At 32.8% G+C, this 11,045-nt stretch overlaps 1 protein-coding gene across 1 annotated transcript; it reads right to left on the bottom strand.

Annotated features, from left to right (window-relative positions):
* Nucleotides 1-34: 34 nt before the first annotated feature.
* On the bottom strand, nucleotides 35-9,991 carry LUT2 (Lycopene beta/epsilon cyclase protein). Its single transcript, XM_047315063.2, has 11 exons — nucleotides 9,497-9,991; nucleotides 8,362-8,527; nucleotides 7,056-7,191; nucleotides 6,818-6,928; nucleotides 6,637-6,739; nucleotides 6,125-6,268; nucleotides 5,934-6,041; nucleotides 5,099-5,195; nucleotides 4,891-5,019; nucleotides 3,774-3,906; nucleotides 35-344 (listed from the first exon to the last, which is right to left on the bottom strand). The coding sequence occupies exons 1-11, from the start codon at nucleotides 9,791-9,793 to the stop codon at nucleotides 179-181; spliced, it is 1,590 nt and encodes a 529-aa protein (XP_047171019.2). The 5' UTR covers nucleotides 9,794-9,991; the 3' UTR covers nucleotides 35-178.
* Between the last annotated feature and the right edge of the window lie 1,054 nt (nucleotides 9,992-11,045).

Raw genomic sequence — 11,045 nt, 5'->3', positions numbered from 1 at the left:
ATAAAATGCACGTGCTGTTTAATAGCAGATGGGATAGATATAAAATTCATAAGACCATATCAGATTAAAACATGTATGTCTATACAAGAACCTACTAATTACTATAATGACTCCTATAGTAATCTAACCTTTCTCCCAATACGAGTACCTAACGTGGGAAATAAGTAAAAGAAACGTACTATACCGCTAAGTAAGTCTTTATCATGGTTGCACCGGTAGGATCTGAAAGCAGATGTCTCACTAGACTCATTCTCAAGTTATTTGGTGCTATTATGAACATGTAGAAAGCAAATAATAAAAGATCTGTAGAGGAGAGAGAGGAGCCAAGAAATCCCTGCCACATCCTGCGAGGAAAAAACACTACACGATTACTCCACAGTAAAGCAATTTCTACCACAAAATTGGGGAGGGCTGAGAAGGTTTAGGCGACAAGCAATGATGTCAGGTTTGCAACAAGCTGATGCCAGGCTTGCAACTACAAAAGCAATTAATTGGTTGGACTAATCTCAACAAGTAAATTAAATATTAACCTTTGTGCCACAAGGTCAACAGTTATGTACATTTTAGCATAGCACAAATAGAAGAAAAAGGGTTTACAAAATTTGAGGTGTCTCTAGAAGCTTTTAGTAAACCCGAAGTAAATGAATAAAAAAAGTTTTGCCAAGAATTGAGATGGGATAATCATAATCCATCTTATGAATACAAGTTGTTTTTCAGTCAATCCTATTAGAGTTAAATAAACGAATTAGACGTGCGCTTCATTCTAATAATGGTCACCAATGAAGAAGCAAGAATAATGTTTTAAATTTGTGACTTCAATTTCAAATGAACATTGGTCATTGCTACAAATTCTGGTCACTGAAACAACCTCTAATTCTAATGAATCTTAAATTTGTATCATTGTTGACATGGCATTTTGCATCAATCCATAAGCTAGAGATAACTCAAGGTTTTTTAATTAAATCAAGCAGTACGACGACTGACAGAAAAGAAGATTTCAGCATGAGGTGAAGACTGTTCTAGGATATCGACCTCCATCCTCAAGCCAGTTGATGAATGAATAGTGGATCCAATTTGAAAAATATTAAAAGAAAAAACAATCAGATAATCCTAGTTAGCCAAGAATACAGCCTAAAACTTGCAGTTGAGTACGCCTACGGTGTTGCTAAAAGCTCTAACAAGACTTATAGATAGTCCTCTCTCCATAAGCTAACATTTGTAGTTGAATCATCCAATCCATTTCTTGTACGATACACAACCTATTTCTGGTAATATTTAAACTCCTCTTTATATAAATTTATTTTAAGAATTGGATGAATGCATTTCCATCAAGATTAAGACTGAAGCATGATACCTTTACATTTTAATATAAAATGTATTACAAATTAAATTATTGACTAACTTTTTTAATAATAAACGGCAACCCACAAGGCTACCACTTTAATAAAGTCTGGAGGGGCTAGATATACACAACCTTAACCGTGGTGCTTTTGTAATGTTTGAACCCCCAACCTTTACCTCACAAGGTAAAAACTTTAGCATTTCACAAGACTCATCCCCAATTTTGATAATTTTCTTCTTAAAGTAATGAACTATACATATATACAAAATATTAAACTCAAGAATAAAATAAATTTTAATGATAATCAGTATGAATCTTCCGAAGTTGGGTAGGGTGCACTAGATTAAGTACAATATTATTTTGGGTCGATTTGGTTGACATGATATTGTAGGATAATTACCCTATCTTTGTATGATAAATTGTTTAGTGCATCAACAAAATGATATTCTTACGCTATTACCTATCCTATCATGTTAGTACAATATATTTCTTATCCTAACCAACTTGTATTACCGCTAGCTCTCTTATCATGCTCGTCATATTGTCTTTGTCAACGTCACAACTTTCACCACTTTTGTCATTGTATCCCCTCCTACTATCATTGTTGCATCATCACCCCATGTATATTATCTCGATCATCATTGTCATCTTCATCGTAGCAATCACCAATGCTGCTGTCGTTATAGCAATTACTACCACTTCAATCATTATTGTCAAAACTTTTATTTATACTTTTATCATTGTTGTCGTCATCACACTATCATCATGACATCTCTACAGTAGAAACTATCACTAAATTCTCACCTCTACCATTAGCATCATAATTTTGTCATCGTCATTCTCATCACCACTAGCAAACATCATCGCTTCTATCATTGTTACCATAACCTCCATCGTCACTTCTACCATTGATGTTATTACAACCATCACAACTTTCACCATTTTTGTTACTCTCACCACCATTCTCATTGTTAGAGGTCTCAAATCTTCTAAAACTATGGTTAAAATAAAGTATATAAATGGGTGCAGAGTTTACCTAATAAGTTCATTTTGTAATGTTCGGTTCGTATTCTAATATAATATTAAAGTCTATCATAATTAAGTTTGTGTTAGGTTCCTTTGTTTAGGAGACTAAACAGAACACACGCTGTTCTCACAATAATACTCGAAATAGTAGAAGATGAAAGTATGTGTATGTATATTATTGAATCTATAATGTATACCCCGAAGAAAGTACAAGTAAATGTTCCCTAAGGAAGCCTCCCCTTCCTCCATTGACCAAAAGGTCAAGTCTAAATCAAAACAAAATATCTAATTCCCTCCTCACCAACTCAGCCTTTATTTATACTCTCTCTCCCCTAACAAACTAACAAACTTTCCCGCTATTTAATTCCCTAACATTAACTCTCTATCGGTATTAATATATATATATATATATATATGTATATATATATACCGTTCAGCCCTTACTTCCCCTTTATTCCTCCTCTCATATACTTTTAACTTTCTAACAGTTTGTTAGATCCATCGTATCATTTACTATCAAATTGCTACTAGATCATTCACAAATATTTAACCTACAAGATGTTCAAACCTTTGCTCGAAGGTGGGGTTTTAAAAATCCTACATCATGTAAAAATATAGCTAAAGTACAAATCGTATATAACAAGTGATTTTGTAAGATTGAATTGAGTTCAAATCCAAATTCTAATAGTAAACTATCATCATTGCCGCCATAACTACTTCTATCATAGGTCTTTCCATCATATCGTAGTAAGTGTATTGTCCGGTTAAACTAATTTTCCATTATCCTTCCTCATTAATATTTTTTTCGTTCACAATTCTGAAAAGTATACAATAAAAGATATTTTAGGTCCTCATATCTAGTGCGTAGCTTTGTAGCTTATGACTGAAATAAAAATTCATGTCCTTAAATACATAGCACGTGGAAGTAATTATTCCATCTTTTCTAATAACTTATTCCGTAACCAAAATGTAACTTCTCCACCGTTTCAAATATAGTGTCCTTGTTTGCCTACATTCTGAAAAGCCCGTAAATATTTTTCTCCATCATAGGTGTCGAAGGTTCAGTATAACAAAAGGATTTTCATAAAGTTTTTGTTGGTTCTTGGAATCTTCAACCTAGGTTTCTCAGGCTTTCTCTTAGGACTCTTAGTTTTGATCCAAAATTGCAAAGAAACATGAGAACTCAAGTGTAGCTCCATATATATGATCTACCTGAAGAATATTGGACGCTGTGGATTCTTTGCGCTGTAGCATGATATTAAAGTCTATCATAGTTAAGTTTGTTAGGTCCATCATATCATTCACTATGAAGTTACCACTAGATCCATGTTATATAATATTTGGAAAACATTATAAAGCAAATTCCAAGATATCTACCATGTACATGAGAGAAAATAAGTCATACCAATCAGGTAGGCAGAAGAAAGTACGAAAGAATGTTCGAATTCCCCCAATGTCCAGCTGCACAATTAGAGCTAATCCAAAAAGAAAGAATGCCCTCTGCCTTTTCCTTTCTTGTGGCCAAAGTGTATTCCAAGCTGAAAGAAAAAGAAAATTCAAGATGCTTACTGCAGGTAAAATGATTTAACATGGCCATCAGGTATGAGTGTCAGCTAAAAAGTTTCGGCAATTTACATAACAGTAACTGATTGAGGTATGGGTACGCATGGATGAGACTTACATAAATTCTATACACACGCAATAAAATAGATTGGATTCAAAACTACTTCCATTTAATTATATGATTTTTTGAATTTAGTTCAAATTTGAATTTAGATTAGATAAAATTCATATCGATTTAATTTAAATTAATTTAGTTGTTATACCATTTCACTAAGCAATTAAATTATTTCTCAAGATTAAATTGTTAATTTTGGAAGAGAATGCCGTGACTAATAGATGCAAGTGTAAAATGATTCTAATTGAACTCTTTTGTTTTTTTTTTCCTTTTATTGGTTACTTTTTCCGGTTCCTTAATTACTTTTGTTTACAAAACTTCTTTTTTTGTTTTTTTATCTTGTGACAAATAGGAGCACCTACGTATGGGTATGCCCATTTCCAATATAATGACTTATTGTTAGTTGAAATTTTCTTATTTCCTTTAATATTAGTCTTTAGAAAATAATTTATGTAGTAAACAAAACCTATTTTTAACATAATGCATTGATCGCGGTCCAAACAAATTTTTGAGTAAAAATAAAACCGACAAAAAATTGACTACACAAAATGATTCCTAAGGATTAACATTGATTTTAGATATCTTATTCCAAAAAAACCACTCAATCCATGTCTAATTTAAATTCAAGTAATTGGATGAGATTTAAAATCCAAAAATATAGATTTGGCTTTGAAAGGGATCCATTAAAATGAACTTAAAGTGAATTAGAAAATTGGGTTTGAATATTTGGATTTTTTTAGTAACCCTTAGATTGAGGAAAGAAACAAAATAAACATAGTTTACGCAATGTTGAAAACTGAACAATTTAATATCTAAGGTTGTGATGATGAGTGTACTTGATTACCTTGCATAGACAAATTCTCCTTTCTTCTTTCTTGGGTAATATTGTCCTTGGCATGGCCATCTTTCAAAATATTAGAAATTACTGAAGCATATTTTGGAGCTTCTGACAAAGATCTCACAACGGAGTACCCTATTGGATAAAAACACATATTGAACGTCAATAGATTAAATAAGCATATCCATCAAATGAAAACGTGATGAAGTCGTGCCTGTGGCTGGATGCACCATGCTGGCAGCTGCACCAAATGCAAGGTTCTTTTGTTCTGTGTTTGGTAAGGATCCGCCAACAGGTATATAAGACCATTCCTACATTATACATGAAGGAACTTGTACACATCATATTATTCTTGGAACTCGGAAGCGAAAAACTGAGCTTAAAGATAACATGGGTATGAAGGGAAGAACAGGATTTCAACTCCAAAACTGCACTCAACATGTGTGTTAATATTATATATGAATATATATATATATATATATATATATATATATATATATATATATATATATATATATATATATATATATGTAGATTTTATTGCTAACATAGGGGTTAATAATAAATTGAACTTCTTTTGGTTTTATACTTTACCCACCGTAGTAAATATCAATTTTTTTAGAAATTGTTTTAACCTTCCAGAATTTAGGTTTTCTTAGCATTCGGTTTTCTTTTTCTTGGTATAGATTAGTTTGGTCTCCCGATACTTATTTGTATATTTTTTTCATTTCTCTTCTTTTATGAATGTTCATTTGATGGTAAATGATTGTTGAAGTTTTAGAATGCCAACCTAGTTGGAATGCTAAAACCTCATAGTGATACTTAACATGATTTATTAAAAAAATTATCAGCATAATAACATAATTTTATTATTGATTTAACACGGTGCGATCCCAGTTGAACCAGTAAACCTTGAACTAGTATGTTAATCAGGTCAGTGACGACACGGTTTTAAAAACATTCTTATTTATAAAAGGTGTAAGCTAACAAACACAAATAGTGCACATGTACACCATAAACAATCAAACCTAGCATTTCCAAAATCCTACCTCTTCGTAAGTTTTAGTGATTCTGATCCCCATTGAATTTAATCTTGAAAAGAGCTTCTTCTTTAGTAAATCAAAAGGCATCGCATCTTTTGACGCTAAACAGGTTTCCTGCAGTTGTCATTTTTACATAAAGTGTTAACAGAACTGTAACACGTAATATAAAACACTAAACTGATAATCATGGAGCAAACCTCAAAAAACACTCTTGTACTGGACATGGGCATTGCATATAGAAATGTTGGATAATTTGCTTCTAGACCTTGAACATTTTGCTTCATGTAGTCTCTGTAATCCATGAAAACCATCACATTTGGATCATAAGGATTGTTTTCCACCTGATATTTAAACAAGAAAAATGTCATTATTACAAGCTATCACATCCTATGCATTTAACTTTTTTAATAAAACTTGTATTAATTAACTTCATTAAAAAAGTATGACAAGAAGAAGCACCAATTTTAGTCTGATTTAAACGGACTTATAAACCGTGTTATTAATGAAAATGTATTAACACCAAATAGTCAAAGAAATAAAAAATATTAGAACTTTCCAGGTCGCAGGATCTAATAATGTGGAGGAGATGAAAATGAAGAAATTAAGGAAATGGGAAAAGATTCTCAACAATAAATGTTAATATGGCATTCATCTAAACCAAACACTTATTAGTAAACTGAAGAACAGAAACAGAGAGCTAGCCTCCGACCTCAACTTCCACACCATAAGCTGTTTGAACAGAAACCTTTGGACCCCCGACCTCATATTGCAACAGTTTCCCCGAAGCAGCTCCTGATGCAACAGTAACAAGCCTATAATAACACGTCAGAAGTTACCATATATAATAGATAAATGGATAAAAGATATTCGAAGTATGTGAGTGATCATACCTGCTGGGCACTACAATATCATATTCACAGACGACATGACTGTGACCATTGCTCGCCTCAATAATATTTTCTACTCTTGAGCTAAGATATGTGACACCTGACTCGACACACCTAGGGAAAATTAATATGAATCAATAATCTACAAAAGTAAATAAAATAATTGTTATTAAGAAATTAAATTACAATCAGTAGAAATAACAGTGATATTAAATATATCACTAAAGTTGGACGATTGTACCTGCTTAACAATTCCTCATGAAGCAGATGCCGACTGACACGTCCATAGGAACGTCCAATGAAAACGGGATCCTCATTGTCGAGATAGACAACGGTATCCTTCCAAACATGTTCAATGCAACCTTCAAGTCCGAGACCTGTGATTAAAATGAATTATTTATCTACGCATAATATCAACTGCGCAAGTATGCGGTCTGGAAAAAATCTATTAGAATCTTACTTTTTGGGGCACAACGTCTAAAACTCCAAATTGAAAACTTCTAAATATTATAGAGTTTATTGCTCACCAAATTTATAAGCATTTCGAAATTCCAGTAAAATGAGTTGAGCTTTGTTAGAAGCTTTTTTCATTTAACTTCCCAAAAGTTAAGATGCATAACTAAATTTTACTTTATATTAGTTCATAGAGAAATCGATGAATTGAACTTTTTCTTTTCATACACCTAAATGAAATTTGTTAGGCATATGTTACTTAGGTTGACAAAGTTACTATTAAAAGAATCTGCCCAAAATATTTTCCACAATGGTATGATATTTGTAGATGGTACTGCTAACAAAGGTAAGGGAAAATGTTAATTCTAAACTTGAGCTCTAAGAGAGATTTTATATAAGAATTTTCGCTTGAGTATAGGAGCAGAATAGAGTATATGTATTATAATTTTAGCAAGACAAAGAAGAAAAATGCTTTGAACGTAACATAGAAGATGCAATACCACAAGTTATAAGCTTAAGTATATAGGATCGATAGTATAAAGAAATTGGAAAATTAATAAAGTTGTCAGTTCAAGATACAGATCGAGTGGTTAAAGGAAGAAAGACATCAAGGTTTATTTATAACCACAAAGTACTGATTAAGCTCAAAAGGAAGTTTTATCGTACTACTATACAGCCACTTGAACTTTAAGGTACTGTAAATACTAAGCTTTAAAAGGAAAACAGATGAAAAAAGTTTATAGTAGTAAAAATGATAATATTAAGAAAGAAGTCTGGCGAGAAAAAAAGATGGGATATGTTACAAGGAATTTTATGGTAAATAATATTTATGAGAATTTGATTTTTGACCGCATAACGTGTAATCGACCTAATCTGTTGGGAAAAGGTTATTGTCATTGTTCTAGTTGTCTCTAACCCACATGGCCATGTGGGGATTAGGTTATTGTCATTGTTTTAGTTGTCTCTAACCCACATGGCCATATTGGCTAGTCCGTATATGGGTTAGACTTGATTGCGGTGAGCTAACAATATTTTAAATAAATATCACATCATATATAGATAGCATCAGTAGAATGATACAGCAAGAATGATACCTCTAAATTCGTCCTCCCACACACCATAATTATTTGTAAAAGGAAGATCCGGGCCAATAAGCCCAACTTTTAGTCCCAACTTGGCTGATTCAGCAGCCAGAGCAAGACCAGCCGGACCACAACCAATCACAACTAGATCTAGTATATCATCTCCTATGGGGCGCAACTGCAAGAGTGGTTAACAACAGGTTTTTAGTAGTAAGAAAACTGAAATACAAAACACAACTTAGTTAAGTATCTCCGCAACCGGTCCATCAGCGCATAAACCTTAATATGGCTTCAGAGACACGAAACAAAACCATCATCAGAACGAAAACCATCATCAGAACGAAAACCATCATCACACCTCAACTTCATCCACAGAACTCAATTATAAAAATGTCCTCAACAAATATAACGCATTCCTCAGAAAAACAATACCCAATCACTTTATCATTAGCATCTCAAGATGGCTAATCACTTATACCTAATTTACTTCATGTTTGTATAACTATGCCCCGTATCAATTTATAGTTTGATACTATCCGTGAAGTGTCTCTATTTTTTTGAAAATAATAACGAAAAACAAATAAAAATACATGAGAAAAAGAAGCATGTATGACATAAAAGCATGGTATCTTAATAAAAAAAGTTGCCCTCTTCATGGATAACTTTAAAAAAGAAATAAAATGTATAATACTGTTTTTATTTGTAATCAATCGACTACAATATTTATAATTTTATATTATAATAACATCCAAAATGTATATTCTTAATTTAGATTTACATTATTATAATTATTATATACCTACCATGTTTTCGTGAATTTTACACCCATTAAGAAAATCTCATACTATTTTTAAAATAACTGTATCGACAATGGGATACGTCTCGTATCTAGTACATGTATGGTCTCTGTTTATCATGCAAGATGACGATTCAAACATAAATAGAAGCTACGGCAACCTAAAAGCGAAAAAACCAATCGAAGCCTACAGCAATATCCGTTAAATTTTCAACCAAAAAAATAGAAACACAGCACAAAAATTCATCCAAACTTCGGGAACCTTTCAGGACCAATCATAACTATACTCAACCTCCAACAGAAAATAACAAGAATCAAAATCCAAGAAACATGAGCGAGAGAACATGAAACCTTATCCACGATCTTGGATTGCATTTCCATGGCTTTGTTCTGTTGCATTTGTACGAAAACAAGTTCGGAGCCTCCGGCCTTCACGTAATCGTCCTCATCGGCGAAGTCTTCTTTGGTCGCCACGCAACTCTCGCTCCCTGCCTTCGCCTCCACCTTCAGCAACCGCGAGCGCCACCGAACGCCGTGGCCGCCAGACGCGGTTCTTCTTCTCCACATCTTCTTCCGCAACCTCAACCTCGACGAAGGACTCACGCAAAACGCCATTGCCGCCAAGTTTCTCGCTGCAACGCACTCCATTTCGTTGTCGTTTTCAGTATACGCCACTGATTTAGTAGTTTCTTTATCACTCCTTCCTCCTCACCATGACATTAAGTCGTTGCGTGTGAAGCACTGAAGATGTAGTTACGATTCTTAAAACGACGACGTCCTCTGTATCACGCCAAACGTGTGTGTTTTCGTGCAATGGTTGAGTTCGCTTTCTGTCACAGAGGGATATGGTATGCGATGCTTCGATTTTAATTTGGTGGCATGTTTAACAGCGATCCGAAACTTCCACGTGGCACATTTGGATTGGGCGAATTTTAGAAAAGGCTACCCTTATCCAAAACGGTTCGTGAAAAAGTCTACAAAATATAGAGTCAGCCACAGAAAGAAAAACAAAATGTGCGAATGGGAAGCAATCTAGACCGTACATATGATTGATCCAACGGAGTCCGTTTTAAAATGGTAATAATAATTCTCGTGGTCCAACAGTGTATTTTCCTAATTTTGAATATTCAATTTCATAAATCTTCGAAAAATATAAACAAACAAATTTGATATAATCTTAAAATTAAATTTAGATAAATTAAATTACAATTTTTAATTTAATATCACTACTGCATTTTATATATTTTCTGATATTTTTTAATAGAATTGGATAAGATTTTCAAGATTTGGAGGACAAAAATTGATTGATGTCTAATAACATTAATTAAATTTGTTGTTTCTTTACATAAAAAGAAAAACATCGGCCGAACCTGAGAGGATGCACATGCAAGGACGATCATCTATACCAATATTAAAAGTTCACGTTTCTCTTTGAATGAATAGGTGTAAAGAGATTCTCCACTTTGAATTCTAGTAATTTAAAAGGATGAAATTATAGTTGACTGGCAGATTCAAAATAGTTTTTCCCCTTACTCTTCAAAGTCAAACAAAATTTATTTAAACTAAAAATTATCTTACAAACTTTAATACACTCACTATATTTAAGTGTTTGCCTGGGTCAATGTTAGATAATAACACAGAGAATCGCTTTTCAAAGGACATATTTGCAAAGATAAATTAAAATAAAGAAATAGAGAGAAAAACAAAAATCAACAAATAAAAAATAGAAAACGAGATAAGAAATTTGCAACTGTTTTTCTTAATGTAATTGGGAAGAAACGAGATTAGTCAATTCTTAAGAATCTCGCGTCGATTGTATAAGACGCAAATATAATAAAATATTTGATATCGTTTGAACTCAATGTTTGAAGAATTAAGAATTTTGACTAATAAAATTGTT

Source organism: Vigna umbellata, chromosome 2, assembly GCF_029865625.1.
Source record: "Vigna umbellata cultivar VRB3 chromosome 2, Vumbellata_1.0, whole genome shotgun sequence".
NCBI lineage: Eukaryota > Viridiplantae > Streptophyta > Magnoliopsida > Fabales > Fabaceae > Vigna > Vigna umbellata.
This window is presented reverse-complemented; position numbering and strand designations above follow the sequence as displayed.

Bases quoted from the DNA above. Each gene is read 5' to 3' on its own strand.
- LUT2 (XM_047315063.2), bottom strand. From the start codon at position 9,793: ATGGAGTGCGTTGCAGCGAGAAACTTGGCGGCAATGGCGTTTTGCGTG. The intron at 8,528-9,496 runs GTTTCATGTTCT...CCACTCTTGCAG, and splicing joins AATCCAAGATCGTGGATAAG to TTGCGCCCCATAGGAGATGA. The intron at 5,020-5,098 runs GCACGACTTCAT...TTTATCCAATAG, and splicing joins CATGGTGCATCCAGCCACAG to GGTACTCCGTTGTGAGATCT.